A 21,385-nucleotide genomic window follows, 5' to 3' on the forward strand; every position below is an offset into this window, starting at 1 on the left:
TATCTGATGAATGACAACTTTTGTTCTACGGTGCATGCTTACTAAAGGCACACACACAAAGTTTGAATTTGAGTGTGTGCATTTAAGAAAAAAAGATTGATGACTGAGCTGAGATAACATCTGCGTATGTTCTGCTTTGCTGCAAGACTGAATAGAGCAAGCTTGCTACTGTAGGTTTGTGCAGGTGTGTTCATGTGTGCAATATCTAATAGCTGCAGTTATTGCACACATGACTTATTAAATTGTAACATCAGAAGACCCCCCAGAAAACTGATTGACACTTAAACCTAAGAACAGACATGTAAGACAAGCTGCTAAAGGTTTAGTTGATTGTTTTTTTTTGTTTTTTGTTTTTTTTCTTTTTTGGTCCACCTGGCATTACTCTTGACCCACAAGTTGATCTATGAAACACAAAGATAAGTTTTTAACTTGGTTGCACTGGTTTCAAAAAGCAACATGAGGCGTCTGCCTTTATGATGGAGTGTAGTTCATGGTATTAACAGTAGGCCTCTGTCATGTAGCGGTTATGTCCTCCTGTTTTAGCTTTCCCTTTGAATCTCTTCTTTCATTTCTCTTCCCAGCATCATTTTCTCTTTCATCAATAGTCTTTGCACCATTAGTAGAATATAACTAGCACCAGCCACAACCCAGCAAGAGTTCCCTCTGCTCTAAACCGATATGTTTCCCTCACAGCATACGTCACTTTCTTTGTATGCGTTTTATGTTGCTAGTATAACAGCATTTGGATGCATGTTCACCAGGGATTCATTTTGTGTGAAAATTTCTTTTCATCATAGGACAAAACTTCAGTAATTGGAACAATCTGTTGTGGCACATGCAAACATCACAGGGCAAAACTTGTTCTTGCATCTGCTGCAAAGGGAAGGGGTTATTTTAATGAGATTTACTCGCTTTTGTTCTAGAGACCAACTGTAAGTGATCAAAAACTGAAAGGATTTAAATATAAGCTTTTCTTTAAGGTAGGACTTTTACTTATGTAATGAAAATCAAAGGAAAATATACCATAAGAAGAAAAAATTTAATTGAAAACCTGTTAAAGTCTGAATGTTTGTTTTACAGATGTGTTAGGTTTTTTTTCTTGTGTGAATAGAACAAATGAATAAAATCTACAAGCAAGATTATTACAGGCGATGGAAGATGGTGGTGCCAATTGACAATAAGCTCTAATGGTATGAGGTTATCTGCTAGCAGGAATCCTTTTTCTTTAAATAAACAATACCATCAGCAACTGGGGTTTCATTTGATCTGTGCATATTAAACACCAAATGAGATGAAAAAAATGATCCTAAAACTTTCATCCTAAAAATGAAGCCAAATCAGCAGTCGGGACAAAAACTATTGCTTTTTTGTTAGTTTTTTATACTTAAATTTTTATCATTGAACTGACTTTCCCTTCATATTTTGCCCTACTCATCATCTATGATGTATATATAAATTTTCAACATTAATAGACAGTTTAACAATTAATCTGACTGAATTTAAAAAATCCAATGGAATTGGACTGCCTCTGAGTGATCCGTGACTCACGGTACCAGAAACTGCCACGTCAGCATGGTCCTACTCATTTTCTGGTTATGCTAATCAGGTGACATTCCTCCTCACTTGGCACGGGGAGCTGATTGGATGGGCCGAGGTGGAGACCCTGAGAGTTGGCCGTATGATTGGTTGGCTCATATAAAGCTGAATAATGGACTGACATAGCTCAGGTGGCCATATTATCATAAACACACACGCACATACACACAAAAATGCACATTACTACAGCACAGAGGCACATATCTGCACACCTACTTATATTAAATACATACCAGGATAGATTATATTTTAGTCAGGTGGGCAGGGGTTGTCTGTCACACATAAATATCAGATTAATATATCATTTGATGTAATTTCTATCCTGTCCCAGACCAAAGGGGTTTGGCAGCAATGCCTTTTAATTCCATCAAAATGGCATTTAATATCATTCAGATATGCGCTCAATATATCATTTTCTACACTTTTTTTACTGTCAAACTCCATCTTTTTGCTGTGGGCACTGAAAGGCCACATTTTAGGCTGATTGCATTATTCAGACATTAGACACTGATAGCTATTTTTCTACACTCTTTGAAATGAAAATTTGGCAGCTCATTAAAAAAAATGCATCACCCATTTGCTTGATTTTATCCAAGTATAATATTAATTTGTCATTTGCTGTAGCTTTGTGATGTAAGGCATCCTTTCTAGATAGATACTAATACCTTTGGCAGCTATTGACTGTAATTACATTATCCTGATTTCAGATTGATTGTTGAAGAGTTGTTGAAGATCCAACACTAAAAGATTTGGCAGCTATTTTTCCATTAATTATATACAACAATCCAGACAATGAGCTTATGTCACCTGTTTTTGACAAGAATAGGTGACCTTGAGACGTCCCAGTTCTTTTTTAAAATTCTGAACAGCTCAATCATGATTACAATAGGGTTGTAACCAGGGTTATAACAACATAATTCAGAGTGCAATCATTCTAAATACATGAATGTGAGCTTTTCAACGCTTGCAATATATTTGCGGTGTTTTATTTTATGTTTTTTTCATTTTTATTTATTTTTTGTTTTGTTTTTGCAGGTTGGTTGGTGGTGCCCATCTCCCCAGGGTGCTTAGCTGTGGCATTGAGATGGATGCTAATGGGTTGCTTGGTCCTCCTCGACATTGGGCGGGGCCTCTGCTTGGGGGCGTTGGTAGTTTTCGGGCTTGTGGGCCCTTGGTCCAGTGCTCTACCCACTTCTGGGTGGCCAATGCCGAACCAGGCCAGCACCCTTGGGGCCTGTGCACCATGGCCGTAAGGGGCACTATTTGTTCCTTATAGTTTGCACTCACATTCACTAACACACATGCTGATACCAAAGATGGGGACTTGAGTCTGGGACTTTGGACATACTTTCCAATGGCTTGAGTTGGACTCACAATTCGATATTCGTGAACAATCTTTTATTTTTATTTTTTTTAATTTTATTCATGATTCTATCTTTGTGTGATCTCCTGTCAGCTGTCATTTCCCCAGATGTAACACCAACATAATGTCATACAAACACAGATGTGTCCGCACTCGCAATGAATAAAAACAATGGCAGCCCATTCAATGAGGAAAAAAAAAAAACTGAACTATTAAATAAAAATGTGGACAGTCTGAACTAACAATTCAAAACATATTTGAAGTGTACTGCTCAGGGCCATGGCACCAAAGCAAACTCAGAAATTAAATGAAGTTCAAAAGTGACATGGATTTTAATAAAATTAATATTTTACCATCCCTGTAAGAACGTGTGTATAATTGACTGTGTTGATGTGTTGGAGCTGACCTTGCAGGTGTCAACAATAAGCCACAGACTTCAGATAAAACAAATGCATAGCCTTAATATGGCATTCATTTCTTTTGTTCGACTACCAAACATTTTTCATTGTCAAATAATACTCTTATCTCAAATACTCACTCATCCCTTCATTCCCTAGGCTTTTCTTTCTTCTCTTCTTTTCTTACAGTCTTTTTCTTTCTTTCCTTCTCCATTCTCCTCTCTCAAGTTTCACATGCTTCACACCTGTATGCTATGTACACATGGGAATGCATAGAAAAAATGTGCATGTTTTATACTCATCCATACACACACAGACACACCTTAGTACTGGACTGGAAAACCACTCTTCTCCTGGGACAGCAATGACATATTCTTTCACATTTTAAATGTATGAGCATATGTTGAAGTTGTGCATGTAGGCACACCCTGCGTAGTACAATACTGTGTGTCCGTGAACTCCAATTTGCACAATATGAAGGAGAGTTGGAGGAAACACACACACACACACACAGAGACACACACAAGGTAAAAAGGAGACGGTAAGGCAGACAGCTGACTTAAAACAATACAGTATGTGCACAACTATGGGGAGATTTTTTTCTGGTAACGCAAAAAAATTTCAAGGTAACGCAAAAGAAAAAAGAAATCTCCCCATGCCCCCTAGGGGGCTCAGAACACAACAGATATTAATATAAAAAATTCAACATCATGTACTTTCAGTTTGCCTCTGCTCACACTGTTTATATTAAATGTATTTCTCCCCTAAAATGCATCAGCAAAAGTTTACCTCAAACCAGAGGGTTCAAACTTGCTACCTCTCTGTCTTATAACAGGTTGCAATGGAAAATTCACAATATTTTTAAAAGTAATTTGATATACATATTTAACATTTTTGCATATTGTTAAGATTAAGATCCCATAACTTTATTTGACTGGGGTTTATTGTATTGTGCAGATTTCAATGAGGGGATAGGAAGAAAGCCGGAGTGAGGAAATCTAAAGTGAGGAAGAAAAGAAAAAAATAGACAGATGTCAGGATGATAGATAGAAAGGTGGACATTGGCAGTCCCCTCAGGTCTCTTTGATAAAGATCAGAGCAGCCACAACTAGAACCTCAATCACATCCTAAAGCACGAGCAGATGCATAAAAACACACAAACATCTGTGCACCTCTGATACAGGCCCTCTTTCTCTCTTTCTTTGTCACACACACACACACACATATACAGAAACTCGACTTTTACACTCAGATCATGTTCAAGCTAAAGAGACCAGAGTCAAAATCAATCAATCAAGGGCTGATAAGTGATCAACGACCCTGAGATAGAAATGGTGGGGTGTTCATTCAGTGCCTGCCTCTAAATATGAATGTTAAGCATAATTTACCGTTTCCCCTGAGTACCTACATCACACAGTCAGATCAGACTCATTAATGTGAGATGTGAATGTTGTTGGCTTGTGTAACTGCTGTGACTGGCATATAGTTATCGACACTGAATTATTATTGGTGCAGGGGATGAAACATTTTCCAAGCGTGTCTTAATCAAAGACATTTATGTTTACTGAATTCTAATGTAGCAAGCAATTAAGCGATAAGCTGAATAAAATTTTACACCTCAATGCATCTATATTAGATGCAGGACCAACATATTTATTGCTTTTCTTAAATACAAAATAGTCTTTTTTTTCCTTCTTATTTTATTCTTTTTTAAGCTGCTTGAATGTCATAATGAATATGTATTCAACACAGGCAATTAAATAAGTAGATAAAACACTGCAAAGCATTTGTGACTGTTCAATTCTAACTTAAATATGAAATTTTGAAATTGAAATTTAAAAATAACCATTGATTCCTGCAAAAATGCTTCTCTGCTTTTAGATGCAGCTCAAACTAATAAAACATAATAAGAAGAAACTACACAGAGATCCCATTAAAAACTCCAAAAATTGAAAAATGTAACAAACTTATCTTTATTGAAGCAGTTTAGAAAGACTGCAGCTTGTTTTAATAATTTCCTTTCTTTCCCATGTATTCATTACCAGTCTTTTCACCTGTAAAACATTTAATTTAATGCTCTTATATTCTTAGTCGGACATTGTCGTGTTGGATTTATATGATTTTAGGTACCCTGTGTACATCTATGAGAAATACTTAATTGCCTTCTGTTATGTTTAATACATGTTATGCTTAACGTTTATACATAATTTTCTTATGTTATTTCCTTAATTGCATTTCTTTCTACCAATAGATTTCTCTCCGCAGTGACAGACAGATAAGGTTTGTCCACTTCAGCGGTTGTCTGCTGTCGTCAGACTGTTTTCATTTATCAAAACGATTTTGTCTATTTAGCAATAATGATAATATTTAATGAGCAAAAAGGAAAAAATGTAAAGTCTGCAGTGATTTACTTTATTAGAAAATCTGAAGACGTAGCAATCTGGTGTCATGTATTTTTAATGTCTTGCCCAGTTCAAATCTTGAGCATGACCAGATTTCTTGAAGGTTGCTGCAGGAATGAAAGGAAAAATATTAGAAACTTATGGATCGTTCTGTGCTCCATATGTCCAGCATTTACATGTGTTGTAACTTCCAAATATTTTCTTGCTGCACAATTATTGAGAAACATTTTAAAATAAAAAAAATAGTGAAAAGATCTCTACTGGCTTTCTCCTGTATATCTGAACTTTCTCACATAAAGGAACTTGGTGCGGAAGCAGAAGGGCACTGGATTGCCTGCCGAGCACAGTGAATGCTCTTCATGTTATTATGTGGAGCTGGTGGATAAATGCCCAGATGCAGACAGGCTCATCGATGCCACTGACATCTGGCAGGTGAGACCTCCTAAACTGTTTAACCAGCTGCCAGCAGCTTCTATGTGTTTGCAAATTACTCATCCCCACACCACCCACTCAAAATAGGTAAAGTTTTGTGAAGGAACAGATCACCATTTATTTACCTTTCAATTCTGTCTTTATTAAAAACGAATTAAAAAGGTAATTTACACTAAGAGTATTTTACTTCTTTTTTTTTTTATTCCCTTCCATGTTTTATCAGTCTCTCTATGCCACTTCCTGGGGTACTATGTAAACCCTCCTTGTGAGCTTTTTTTTTTTTTTATGTCCATAGTACAAGAGAACATAACAAGAGGTAAGATAGTATACTTGGTGAGGGAAAGAAATATAGCATCCACGAGAGGCTGCGGCTGAGGGGAGTGAGGCGAAATCTCTGCTGACTTGTTAGTTTCATGGCAGCATGTTCTAGGATTACGAAAATGGTACCTATGACATACTCTGAAACAAGTAGGGAGCTGTGCATGGATATTTCTAAATGTATATTTGATAAATGTATGTAATATACACTTGATTGTAAAATAATGTGGTTAAAGTTAATGAATGTTGGCATTGTTTTATATCATCTGGAATATCATCTTTAATATAAAATATTAAACTTATACCCTCCTTTACAAAACTACATCTGCCATTAACAATTAAAAAAGTACATATACATGCAAACATAGATGCAAAGAAACATGTACATTTAGATTATTTAAGCATAATCTAATTGTTTAGAAAATTTCAATCAGCTGTTTTTCTTGTCGAGTCTTAAAGATGACATCACTGGTCATTATTGGTTGCTAAAAAAGATGTGTATTACAGAAACAAGACCAACCAAAATAAATAAGCCTTTCTGAGAGTTTCTTAAACAATTCATAATATGCAGATTTAATATTTATTTCTCTAGTAAACTCAGTCATATTTTTCAGTTCTGCATTAAGCAGAAGATACTGGAGTCGAAAAATCACTTGATAGTACAAAGTTTCTTCACATAGCAGTAGGGCGCATTTTAAAGAAAAAGGTATTTTGTGCGTAACAATTAATGGCAACATTTGATGAAAAAAATCAGGATAAAAAATAGTCATGGCACAGCACTAATTATATATATTATATGTATATATATATATATATATATATATATATATATATATATGTATATATATATATATATATATGTATATACAAATGTGTGTGTATGTGTGTGTTCATGTTTGATGGAATGTAGCAAACCAGCCCCACTGGCCCAAATTAAATTCTACTTCTTTTTAAACCTTCTGCTAAGATCTAGTGCCCCCAAAACCCTATTTGTTTTTGTACATCAGAAATACTTTATGCCTCCAAATGAATTTAGAGTATAATTTATTTAGGGTCATGATAATTTTCCATTGTTATGAAGTATAGTTGCTAATTATGGCTGAGGTCAATACATATCTGCATATTTTTATATCAGTGTTTGCTAATTTAGCTAAAAAAAGTGCTGATTTAAACAAGGGCTAATTCCTACATATTTCTAAAATGCCTCTTCCAGAATGCACTACTATGTCTTTTCTAAGGACAGTAATAAGCTTCTTAAGAAATATGCACTCCAAGGTCTTATGAAAGCCCTGGTCTTCTCCAGTTGCATATAAAAGGAAACAAATGGCCTAAAATGAAAGAGAGATTTAGCTTACAATAACTTTAAATGCAGTTAGTTGCGTCATTCTGCTCTTTAATGAATCAGTCAAACCAGAACTAGCAATCTTCTTAGATCTTCTTATAGGAGTCAGGTTACATTTGCAAAGGAGATTGTGGTATAAACAGGTCTGAAAGGTAAAACCTTTGAGAAATGTGTTGAAGCTGCTATTTCACATCCAAAAAAATCTGGAATTTACATTTCATCAGTTTCACCTAAAGGCAATGATGAATGAATTAACCTACTGGGAATAGACTAAAATTATGACATCAGTCTGACAATTTCCAATCTCATCCCAGTCTTTAATGTTTTATTTTATTGATCCTATGTTGTTTACTGTCTGTTTAGCCTTCTAAAAATAATTTAAGATAAACACAATGCAATAATCATTTAAATAGAAATGCAAAAAGTTCAACCCTCTGAGGTAGAGAAGTAAAAGAGAAAGAGAAAGGAAAAAAAATAGAATTCTTCACCAATCATGCTTAGAAAGCACATACATATGAGACAGTGTGTGTAACTGTGCATGTGTGTGTCTGTGTCTAAGAACTGTGATAATATGCGATTCCGTCTCATCAGCACAATATCAAACTGCCTCCGACATCATATTAAATTATACATCACTGTATTCCTCTTTCTGGTCACATGCATGTGTATGGTATGTGCTGGTGTATGAATTAGTTATGACCTGACAGTCTTCAGAGGAAGAGGAAGACATATTCAAGGAGTTCTTCAATCACATCAAAGTGTTTCCCCGTGAACAGACAGGCTGGAGAGGATAAAGATGAACTGATGTACCTTTGCCCTTCAAAAAGCGAACTTCCTTCCTCAACATTGAGGAATTCTTTTTACTTTGCCTTTCATGATATGGATAAAAGGAAATACTTATAGACTCTTTGGCCATAGAAAAACAGTTGTCTTTCTGTTCAATCAAATCCATGCAAATATTTGCAACATTTGCACAAACAGCAACAGGCAAAGCAGAGGAGTCTAGACCTCCTTGTCCCTGCTGACCTCCTCCAGCTCTTCCTGCGCTCATGACTGAAGTGTCCCAAAGCATTCCTCTGCCAGGTGTGATTTGAAAAGCCTAAGGCCTGTTGTGGGTCTGCTCCAGGGTGCACGCTTAGCAGGATGTGCCTGGACTGTCTGCACAGGAAGTTTCCCAGGAGGCTTCTGGATCAGATGCCCAAACATTCCTGTTGCAAGAAATCATCAGCCAAACTCCACCAGAACAGATTAGCTTCAAATAGATCAAATTAAATCTGCTTTGATATTTTATCCTTGACTTAGTCTAAAATTTCTGAGTTTTCACTCTTAATGGATAATTGTTATTTTTAATGAAAAAAAGAATTGTGACTGTAAACCATAATCAATTCTTTCCAACATGAGCAGGTATTTTAACTTCATTTATTGGTCTAGGAATACCTGAGAAAATATAAAATCTGAAATGTCTCCAATAAAAGATTATGCAAAAAGGATTACATGAATGATGGATGACTTGCCAAAAATGGTATAAACCAGAGAGGATAATTCCCTTGGAGAATATATCCCCCTTGTTGTGTGGATTTACAGCCTTGCACTGTGGCGTGGACACATAATGCTGATTGTGGACAGAAGACTGACATATCAACAGCATAATGTTGTATTTCTGCAAATGCCAGTTGCTTTTGGTTTCTCTGTATCGCTGTCTTTCCCTCTACTACACTGTGCATGTCAAACGGCTGCATGTATCAACAGCAGGGGCTCCACAGATAAGTCCCCTGGATGTTCTCACTGAGAACGAACTCCTTCCCTGTCACATCAACACACAGTTAGAGAGATACAAAATCACACAGAGTGAGCATGGACCAAGAAGCTAGTAGGAATTTGTGCCAGTGAATAAATCTGGGACAACTGCTTCGAAATACAAGACACTGACACACAGACACCCACACAATTATAAGCCCAGAGACAGCATGTGTGGAGACTTTTAAATGTAGGCACTTTGTAATCAGTGGTGCAGTCATTACGCCGTGCACCAGACCCACAACAGGATGAACACCCATCAACTATCAACCTCACAGACAGATAAACCCAAAGGCCATCCTGGGATGCAGAAAGACAACAGTGAATCATTGTAACAATCTGTTAAACACTGTGTATGAGTGTGTATGTGGGAGCTATGCACTTATAGGCATATGGCATCTTTTTGAGGAGCAATATGACTCTAGGAACAGGATATTAAAGGAGTTGGGGGTTGAAATTTAGGATTCAGGGTTTAAGCTGGTAACAAATTTAGGCAATGTTTAAGCATGTATTAAGATTGCTGTGGAAAAAGATAATGTCTAAGGCTAGAATCAGAAGATGTAGATATCAGCTCAGGGAGGTGCAGGTACAGTAATCACACTGGCAAGATTTTGACCTTCAGTGAGTTTATGCCATAATAATGTGGAAAAAAAAATATATATATATGTACAAATATAATTTAATTATAAATCATCGACCATCAAACATTTAAAGTAATTCCCATGTACGTACAACAATGCAAATACAATTGAAATCAAAGTGCAATGACAGAAATACAAATAAACTCAAAAGTAAATTTAAAATACATGCTAGGCCAACATGGCTTTTTAAAAGACTCTAGCCTAACAATGAACATAATTTATTCAAAGTAAAGCTAATGTATTATAATGCTACATTAGCAATATGCTAGTGGGCCAAGGCACAAGCATGGTAATGCTGACAGCATGTAGCAAACAAAACAGACTCACCAATCCTCTTAAAAATCCACCCCACACGCGAACCCTGGCGTCAGCAGTTGGTTCGCAGCGTCTACACTCTCCAACAGAGTTTCAAACAATAATCAACCACATAAAAATGGAAAGCATTTGGACAAGAATCACCTGTTGCAGTCTTTTCATTCCCATACTCCCACACATCTGTTGGTGTAGTAACACAGATGGCTTGTATGGAGACTACCAGGAAGTGGCTGAACAAATGTCATGTGACCAAATAGTGCCTTCACGGACAACCAGGAAAACCCAATAGGGATATCTAACATGACCTTTAAGAGGAATTTTCATATGGGTTACATCCTCCCCACCTTAAAACATGCACGTCTCAGTGCATGTAAAATGGGCGGTAGAAGGACAGAACGACTAAAAACGTCAGACAAACCATGTAACATTGTTTAAACTACTGAAATCAGGGGATTACCCCAGATGGAATATTGTAGTCTCTCAGATGGTGCTCTTCATTGCTGTGAACCTCTAACAGTAACGCCAGCTCCGTCAGAGTCATTATTCGACGGTTCAACGGGATCAGACTCTTCGAGAGAACCTACAGTAGGTATATATATACATATATATATATATATATATATATATATATATATATGTATATATATTTGTGTGTGTGTGATCATATAAAGGCTGATGTGCAGGCACCTGTCTCTTTGGAGATGTATATTTATTTTCAGAATTCTATATGTACATCAATATGTTAAACTGCCTTTCAGCATCGGCCTACATTGTCCCACACAATGTGATGTTTGTCTCACGTGATTGGTTGGGCTCTGGTCATCGTATCAGTAACTCTGTTGTAAGAGTTGTTACATTAATTGAATTTCAGTTTCTAAAGTCTTTGGATATAATGATTATTTAGGTCTGACAAATCCAGAATTGTGAATTGTAATTTGTAATTAAATATATACTGATTAAATCAACCTCATGATCTGAAATATGCAGTTACATAGATTATGTGTGTTCTTATAGTATCATGTGGTATTGTATTTTTTTTTTCATTAAAAGCCTGAATGCAGCACGATTCATGACTGATTTAGTTTAGTCTTTATTAGACAAATGCAAACCAGATTACCACAAATATGATGAACAAAGGAATCCAACATACATATGTAGCCTGAGGTCAAATTGGTGGATCACCTGCTGGGGGCAAAAGTTAGAGTGTAAAAATTATGTGTCAGCATCATAGAAAATAGGAAGCCTTTAAATACATTTATTGGGTTACAGGCAGTGATGAAGGCTACATCACTTTTATCTAAAGTTAAGAGATCTGAAAGCTCCTTCTGCACAACAGTCCAACCGAAGCCAAACCAAAAGACAACTAAGGCCAAAACAGTAAAAAATAAGGCAACCCACTGGTTCCACAAAAGAAATGATCAAGAGTTTTTTAGATAAAAGGCTGATGCAGGTCTAACACCAGTTGTGTGGTCTGTGTTGCAGCTGAACTCTTTGTTACAGTGCTCCTGCTCCATAGCTACACTTTGAACAATCTTTTGCCTTCAGTGACCTAATGATTTTCACTCTTTATGAAAGAGTAATAAAACAAAAAAACTGACATTTAATTCTTTCAACAAACCACAGAATAAAAATATATTTTTTTCTTTTTTCTGTCTATAAATCTATCTGTAGCTTTACAAATATGCGCATCTACATCTACATTTGGATTTCTACCATACTTCCTTGTTCGAGCCAGTAAAGTTTTGTATTCACCACAACCATGCTACTGACCGACTTTTTATTACCGCTGTTTTTATCACATCAGCAGATAATTGAAACACAGTAAGTTTCAAAAAGTGTTATGTTACAGAGATTAGGGTAATTTTAATTAGGTCTATGAAATCATGTTTGATGACAGCACTAACATTAATTTTGTCTAGAAACAAATTAAAATCTTTGGTGAAATTTTTTGCAGCAAAACATTGGACTTCTATATCAATTCTGCATTAATTTCACTATATTTACATCTATTTGCATCTTTCTTTATTACTTTAACACTTTCAGTCTTTCTAAAAAAAAACATGCCATTTGTGATTATTTACATTTATTATGTATAAAATAACATATTGCACTGAGCTTTAAAACAGCATACAGTATTAAATGTGTAGAAATGTGACACAGCTGAGGTAATTTGTGAGATGTTGAATAGTAGATGACAACAATCTGCTTCCTGAACAGATATAATTTGTTTTTCTTTTTTTTTTTTAACCTGTCCTGTCCAGCATCATAGCAAGCCGAATGATCGTCTGGTTGTTGTGTTGGGCCGAACAAATTTGCTCTGCCAAGTGGAGCTTTATGGATACAAGGCTTCTATTGATAATCTGATTAATTAATTTATTTATTGTTATTTATTTACTTTGAATTAGAGAAACTATGTAATCTTGCTGGACCTGACCGGAGGGGACAGAAAAAGAAGGAAGACAGCGAAAGGGAAAGCAGAAAGAAGAAAGAGGAAACAAAAACACAACAAACAGAAGGCAACGACCTTTCAATCCAAACCATCACCAGACAACAAACTGCCACATCTGTACAGAAACACACCAGAATATTTCTTATGGCCCCTTCAGAAAAAAACAGAGCTGACAGTAATCAAGTTCACAAATGTATCACAACAACAATCGAAGTACCACATACACACTCACAAAAAACAAAAAAAAAATATATATCTCTTAATGTGGTAGATGGTGCCCAGGAGACTGTGTCAGCATGCAGCGCATGAGGAATGAGGAGTGATCAGTGATGAGGAGTGGTGAGTGAGATCATGCAAATGCAACCACACCTCCACAGGGGCTAGAGGCAAACTAGGGCAGCCCAGAGACCCGTGTCCTCAGCAGCAATCCCAGAGCACAAACCCAAGCCACCCCACACTGTAGATGACCCCACTTCCACCCAGAGGGTAGCAGAGGAGAACCACAGCCAGAGCCCCCCAGGATCAGGGGGCCCCGGCGGGCCAAGTTCGGCAGCCGCTGACCCCGCCAGGCACTGGCTATCCAGGGCGGCCTGAGCAAAGGGCAAATGCCCCCCCACCCCCCCATGTTTAATAATGCTTTCCTCTCTTGCTTGATTCAGTAAGGTTGACAGCCTCTCTTGTGAAAGAGGGACACAATTGTCATTACATTGGAAGTTCTTTCCTATGTTAACAAGGAGTAAAAGGAGACTGAGTTCAAGACCAGCCAGTTCTCATAAAAAACTTTGAAGTCTGAGCGATCCTTAAATCTCCATTTGTATTTAATTCTCCACAAAGAAATAGAATTAAATAGAAATCATGTCCTCAACAAAAACACTGAAATCAAAATATAAAATGTAATATCATGTTTTCAAGGTTCAATGTGTAGTATTGTGTTGTCTTATACAGGTATGAGCAAATAACAGAGGAAGCCACACGTAGACAACCCACGGCATGCAACCTCTATTATTTCTGCATTTAAAAACGAAGGCTCTATCAAGGTGAAACTGTGTTGACTGAATCCCTGTCTATGTCTATGTGTTTTCGCATACCCAAAGAACTCTATAACCAATAAAATATAATATGATTTGATATACAAATACTTATTTATGGTGCTGTTTGTTCTTCAGCTTTAGAAAGCTAAAGGAAAAGCTCTTTTTTTTCTTTTAAATGCAAGCTGCGCAACAGAAATTATACAAACAATTTCTTACCTTCATAGTTGAGTTTGAAACCATGAGCAGAGACAGCAAAGTCACTGGTCAGCCTCAACGAGAAGACACTTCCTGTACTGGTTACTGGGGAAGGAACCTGGAAGCCTGTTAACCTGCAGAAACAAAGAAACCTTGTGTTGATATTAAGAAGAAAATACCCCCTTTCAACATTGACCAGAAGTATCCAACCCTGTAGCATTGGCAAAGGAAACGTTAAGCATGTTTCTATTAGGCATGTTTCTATTAGCAAAAAAAAAAAAAAAAAAAAAAGAACATTTAATTTAGAATAATCACAAGAATGACACCAAATGACTTCTGGTATTTTCTTGTTATTTTCACAGGACTGAGTCAATCCTTTTGTTTTAAATATAATGGTGGGCTTTTAAATAAATCAAATGACAAGATTAGAGGGCAGGAGTCAAGAAAAAAAAAGGAATTGCTGCCTTTAATCTGATCCTAAGAAGTTTAAAATATCCTGACACAACAGGGGCTTCTTCTGTTAAGAAATTCCTTGAATCAAATGAGGAGGAAGTGAGAATGAAGAAGATGAAGATTGGATGATGAGGTGAGGACCCTACTTTCCTCATTCCTTCCATTTCCTCCCTTCTTTCTCTTCCTCTTCCTTTAATACACTCACCCTTTCCCCAATAACTGAGTCAAACTAATTCTTTTATTCACTTTTAATTTCCCCCACAAGATACCTCCCCACTCATCCTTTGACCCTTCTGTAGCGTTTATCCCCGTAAGACTTGCATCTGCCTTTTCTTCATCTATTAATCTCCCTGCGATTCTCATATGGATTTTTCGCTTTTAAGAATAAAAAGGAATACAAGACAAATAAATAGGACTATGAGACATAGTCCTTTTTATTTGTGTATTCTCATTTCTTTATTCCAATTTTTTTTTTCTTTAACATTTTTACAAATTTTTTTGTTAATTTTCATTTACCATCTCACTCTCCCATTATTCCCAATTAGAATACAACATTTCGTTATGTCCAAGAATGGAAAGACATGAATCTTTTTAAATGTGTCACAATAGTCATGTTACCTTTTAAACTGTTTGTATTTTTTTAATATGTAAGGGATAATGCCCAACGAGGTGTCCATTATCATAAATTAATGGACGATGCGGAGGCGTGAACCATCCAACAAAATAAGGGAGATGACTGCTTAACGTTGTGTTATGTGACACGAAGTATCATTTCAGGGTGCGGGTGAAGCTCTTACAGCTTGTGTGTTCAGAGGATGATTCAACATTTTATTTCAAACAGTCAAAGTCCGCAGATAGTTTCCTAAAACCGTTTTTATTACAAGAAATATTATCCACCATTCACTCTGTATCAAGTATGTAAGTAAGGTAATAAAGACAGAAAGACAGGCGACGACCTATTTAATTTTAAATAAATTTAATTAAATGCAACATAGCCGTTGATCGTAACATTTCATAAAGATGCGATGCCCATAGTGACGTTTGAAGGACGGAGATTTAACGTTTGTGGATCCTGACCACTGCTGGTTGGGACGTTGCAGGATGACAAAATGTTGCTTCATTCTCGTCTCTCCTGGACTGACGGAGCCCAAATAGCCTGCACCTGCTTTCACAGCAATGCACCATCACAGACATGACATATATATATATATATATATATATATATATATATATATATATGCATTGCATTCTGCTTGAATGTGCTTAACATTTCAGCATTCAAAGGAGATTTGGAGAATATTAAAAAAGTACACTTAACACGTGAGGCAAGTTTCTGTTGTGGCAACACATGCACCAAATAGTTGCTTAAAATAAGTCTTATCTAATGTGATAGTGGCAAGAGAATTCAATTTTAGCATAGCTCATATTCTAGGTTATGATAAATAATATTCAAATAATCAATTTTTGCATTCTCCTACCCCGTGTTTGCATATATCAATCAACCTGATAGGCTCCCTATTTTTCTATGTTTCAATATGTTCATTTACCTAGACTTTTAATCAGCAAAAATAGCCCTAAGAATCTACCTTTATCCCAACCCTGTACTTCATGCGTCAAATTTTTTACATCCCCTTCCTCTGCCTCCTTGCTTTTATCCATTATTTTATACTTGTTCTTACCCTTCCTCTTATCTTTTAATCTTTCTATTTCAGTCTCTCACATGGTTCCCTTCATATTTATTCATTTTCTGCCATCTGTAATGCTGTCTTTTGTCCATCTTCATACTCTCTTAACATTAAAGTGCCAAACACTAGATCATCTTTACCACTAGAACCTGCTCATGCTTCCAAAAAAGCTCTAACCAGTCAGGTTGGGGTATGAGCAATATGTTATGAAAGTGCTAAGTGTGAACATCAAATTAAAACCCTTTTTCTCTTTCAACAAATCTCAGAAAAATAGTTAATACAGACTTAAATCACTATACTTTTAGATGTAACTTAAAAAAGTGAAATGTGCAAAATAATCTGCCCGATTACATGATTGTGATCAAATATTATTCATTTCCACCAGTGCTTATAAAGACATGATATAATTCATGTGCACACGATACACAAGTGATGGAAGGAGAACTTTCACCTGTTTGAATCTGTGGTCCGAGACAGAGGTTTGCAATGTGACTGCACCAGTAGTTTCAGTGTGCGTTGGATACAGCTTTTGGCTAAATGCACAATTTATCTTTTTATTACATAGTTTATCTCCTCAGCACCCGTGTTATCGAGGTGCCTTGAACACATCATGACTCTCGTTTGGCATTTTACAAAAACATTTGGTAGCCGCAGCTGCATTTGGTAACCAGCAAACATGGAGGGAAGTGAGAAAACAGGTGAAGAGGAGATATTTTTGTTTAACTGTTATTACCTCTGCCAAGGTGGAGGTCATGTATTCGGTGGTGTTGGTCTGTCTGTTTGTTAACAACACAACACAACTCAGTTATAATTGGAATTTGATCAAATTTTCAGGAAACTGGGATAGGGGACAAGTGGTTAGATTTTGAGGGGTGATCCAGAGCATCACCTGGATCCATGAATTTTTTTAAAGGTTCCTTACTATGGAGAGATATGGATAATTTTTCCATTAGAGTTTCTAACTCAAAAATAATGCCCACAATCATTGGCAAAAAAAAAAAAAAAAAACATAATAAATAACTAAATTACAATGTCTTGGCAAACATCTGTGCTCTCTGAGTGCTTTTAATATTGTATAAATCTCAATGATTTTTGCTTTCACTGCCAGTTAGCCAACTGAAGAGTGTCAGCTCAACCTCATCAGTCTGGGAGGCAGTAGTATGATCATTGCACTATGATGAAGTTATTTGAATGCACATCGCTGATGCTAGAAATTGCTTTAAAAAATTATAAAATTACAGACAGAGAACAAAATTTGTCAAAGGGACCTAAAAGGGAGTGTTTGAGAATTGTCAATGTGTTTATTTTATTTTATTTTTTTTTGTTTGTTTTATTAAGAGGACAAAAAGAAATTGCCCAAATAAATGTATTATATTAGATTAAAATTATATTAGATTGAAAACAAAAGTAATGGAACTAACATTTTTTTTTTATTTATGACTTAGTGTGTATTAGGAATGAAGCAGTTGTCTGTACCATATTGAATTGGATCCTCTTTTTAAGTTTGATTTATTAATGTGCTTTATGACAAAATATTTGTGACGTTATTTAGAAACTAGATGTGGGCTTGTAAATTCTTTGTATTGTATTTAAATAGTTTTGAATCACATCATGAATTTTATTTAACTAAATCGCTTTCAATAAAGCCGAATCATCAATGAATCGCATCACATCATGAACAGGGGTGACTCATATTACATCGTATTGGGGCTTCACTGTATTGTTAATGTGTTGTATCGCTGGCAGCATCTTGCAAGAGATACCTTGGAACAACTGATTTATGGTAACTACAGTAACAACCAGGTCAACAATGTGTGGCAGTGATACCCCACAATCAGTAAAACAACTAACCAACAACTAACAAGTTTATTCTAAAGTAATCATTAGCCTTTTCTTTGTTTTCAGGATGACTAGGCCCCAAGTAGCATTATTACTGTTTTGGCGTCATACTGTCAGATGCTCATATTTTGAGACATACAACACACTGTGGTCTGTCTTCATTACCATTACTTGACCATCACCTGGTCATGCCTACGGATGCAAGATATGCCTCATCTTTGCTAGCAGTGTAAAACTATTAGCCTTGCTGTGCCCCCCCGTCATGGTGTGGCCCGCTCCCCAGTTTGGGAACCACTGCGCTACATGACGATACACATTTAAGGTAATGATCCAGAGAATCATTGCATTAGAGTTAGTACTAGTAAGTGCCCTCTTATAACTGGTTAGAACCCTAGCTAGTTTTGGTAGGGAAACTTCTGCCAGCTACAAGTATATAGCCTTTTTGAGTGTTCAATAGTGGAAATTCTGCCCTTTTACAGCAATAAAGCATTACTGCAGGCCCAATTTTAGTCAGTTTTCTGGTTTTATATTGAATCTAAGTTTTTCATTCTCTTTGCCCTTTAGCTAAATACCACCTATAACCAATCCCTATCTCTCTTGCTTCCTGTCTAGTGTCTAATTTGTCATGCTTCAGTCCTGGTGAAAGAAACTTTTAGCACATACCCAGATAAACCCCAAACCACATCGCTGCATTTTGCATTTTATCTCTGGCTTTATTAGATAAAACCAAAATTTCTTATAGAAATGAAAGAAGATGGAACAAAGGGTGTCTTCCACTCAAGATGGATTCCAGTTGGTGTGGGTAAGCTCTGCTGAATTTATGTGTATCTTTTGTACAGCACAGAGTGAAATCACATTAGTAAGTGAATGAAGACCTAGCTAATATCAGCAGAGTGCTTTCTCGGCATCCTCAGACACACATGTATACGGTAATGCATAAGATTATACACACTTCAACACAAACATACCACTTTCTTTATTTTATTTTACTTTATTTTTCCAAAAAGGCAAGCATGCAGTCTGGCTAATGCAATTGCCAGAGCCCCTTTCTGATTTTTTCTACCTTTGCATACAACAGTCTTCATTGCCATCAAGGAGAGGAGATTTTTCATTAAAAGTACTTTCATGACATGAGTAGTGAGACATCTGAAGAATGTGAAAATAAAAAAAAAACGTTAACAGAAAGAGACAAATAATAGCATGCAAATTATTGATTCTGAAAAAGTTTAAAAATATCTGCTTGTGAAGATTAAAATAAAGGGGACACCAGGGTAGAAATATCTACTTTCATCCAATTAATATAATATTCTAATCTTAGATTTTAGCTGCTGTTTCTTTGGGAAATGAGTACATATAATATAAAAGTCAAATACAGGTTAACTGAGTAAGAAAAATTTCAAGATTTAAAGTCTTTATTGAAGGAGGGAAAAACGGGCCTGGTACTAAAGTTTATGGGGTTTTAACTCTCCCTCAGCTAGTGTCAGTATGTGTAGCTATCAGTCCCTAACCCCATGAAGTAACACCACCAACAGACCACTGGGAGTATTTTTCTGTGAGCCACAGAAAGTGTGTAGGTCTGTGCTCGTCTGTGGGTGTGAATGTGTATTTTCACTTACTGGTGTGTATTTTATTGAGTTGATACTGACCCAGAGTCTGACCCCACACACCAAACTGCTCTGAACCTCCTATTCCTACACTCTCTTTCTATGCTCCTTCATCTATTTTTTCCCTTCCTGTCCTCCTGACGTTTTCCACTGGGAAAATGTAACTGTGTCAATTTAAAAACCAGTTCCTCTCAACCCAATACTACCAGGAAGGTATGGACTTTTATACCTGCCTGGTAGTGTTATATAGCATAATACAAGCATTATGTTCTTGTTTGTGGAGAACAACTACTGAGTTTGAGTTTCTGTTGTATAGAATTTTTTGTGGTATCTTCTTTCGTTATCTGTATATATATATATATATACACATATATATATATGTATATATATATACATATATATATATATTTAATAATGTAGAAAAGATGCTTATGTTTTTGCCAGTGGCCGGTCTAAAACTTGACAGATTCTGAATGTCATGACACACTTCTGTGAAGGAAATTATATTTATAAAACAGTCATGCAGACTGGGCAAAATCAAACTTCTAGCATGCACTTAATATTTTGATGAGTTGATGTTTTTCTTCAACATCATATTTCTTTTATTTCCACATCGTTTCATCATGCAGTTGTGTGGTTAATATTTATACAGTAATCTAACAAACCTTCTCTTATAATAGTGTTTCTCATTCCTGTTCTCGGGGACCCATGCTGAGCATGTCTTAGATCTTCTCATGTTTCAACATGAAATATAAACTCAAGTGAATGGGTCATGATCAGGTGGAGAGGCCGATTATGTACTAACCCATGCAGTGTGTTAGAACAGAGAAACCCATCAATGCAGTTTTATTGGCCCAAATTGAAAATCATAGTTTTAGACAAACGCATTCATTCCCAGATTTCTACAAACCATGTAGTTATGTCCATTCATTTAGATAATAATAATGTTTAATGTTACACCGTGGGCTCCTTGGGTTCCAATTATGCATGTATTCAATGTTTGGATATCATCAAATGGTCTGTTAAAGTTTTGGAGATTGATTAAAGCAAAGGTTTGTAACTTGAATGAAGAAGACTTTCTTTACATTCACTGAAACTCTTCCTCTGGCTTCTCCTCCTCCTAACACAATACCCAAAAATCCACTCTGCTGGAGTGAAAGCAACCAGTAAGAGCCAGGAAGAGTCTTTTACTGGTCTCAGCAAGCCACTTCCACAGTTGGATGTTACACCCTGAGTCTATATGACAGTCTTCCTACAGAGACAGGTTTGGAGGATGAAGCACAGCAGCAAGGGATAGTGGGAGACCAGCAAATTCCAACATCATCCTCTTGATGTTAACAAGTTCAGTTTTGAATGTGTAAAAGATTAAAGCATCTCTGAAACATAAAATATTAAAATAATATATTTAATTTTTCTTATTATGTATTTGTTAAAGTCTTAGCTTCAAAACAGGAAATAAAAAAAAGCAAAGTAACCTAAAGAAACAAAGTATCCCTGGCCAAAACTGTACAGACCTATGGCCGCA

At 36.2% G+C, this 21,385-nt stretch overlaps 1 protein-coding gene across 1 annotated transcript in view; it reads right to left on the minus strand.

The window, feature by feature from the left end:
* Positions 1–21,385, minus strand: part of LOC121657225 (CUB and sushi domain-containing protein 3-like) — a 364,605-nt gene that overhangs the window by 222,260 nt on the left and 120,960 nt on the right. Inside the window, exon 3 of the mRNA XM_042012632.1 lies at positions 14,301–14,413. Coding sequence (XP_041868566.1) covers positions 14,301–14,413 — 113 coding nt within the window. The remainder of the gene's footprint in view (positions 1–14,300; positions 14,414–21,385) is intronic.

Source organism: Melanotaenia boesemani, chromosome 17, assembly GCF_017639745.1.
Source record: "Melanotaenia boesemani isolate fMelBoe1 chromosome 17, fMelBoe1.pri, whole genome shotgun sequence".
NCBI lineage: Eukaryota > Metazoa > Chordata > Actinopteri > Atheriniformes > Melanotaeniidae > Melanotaenia > Melanotaenia boesemani.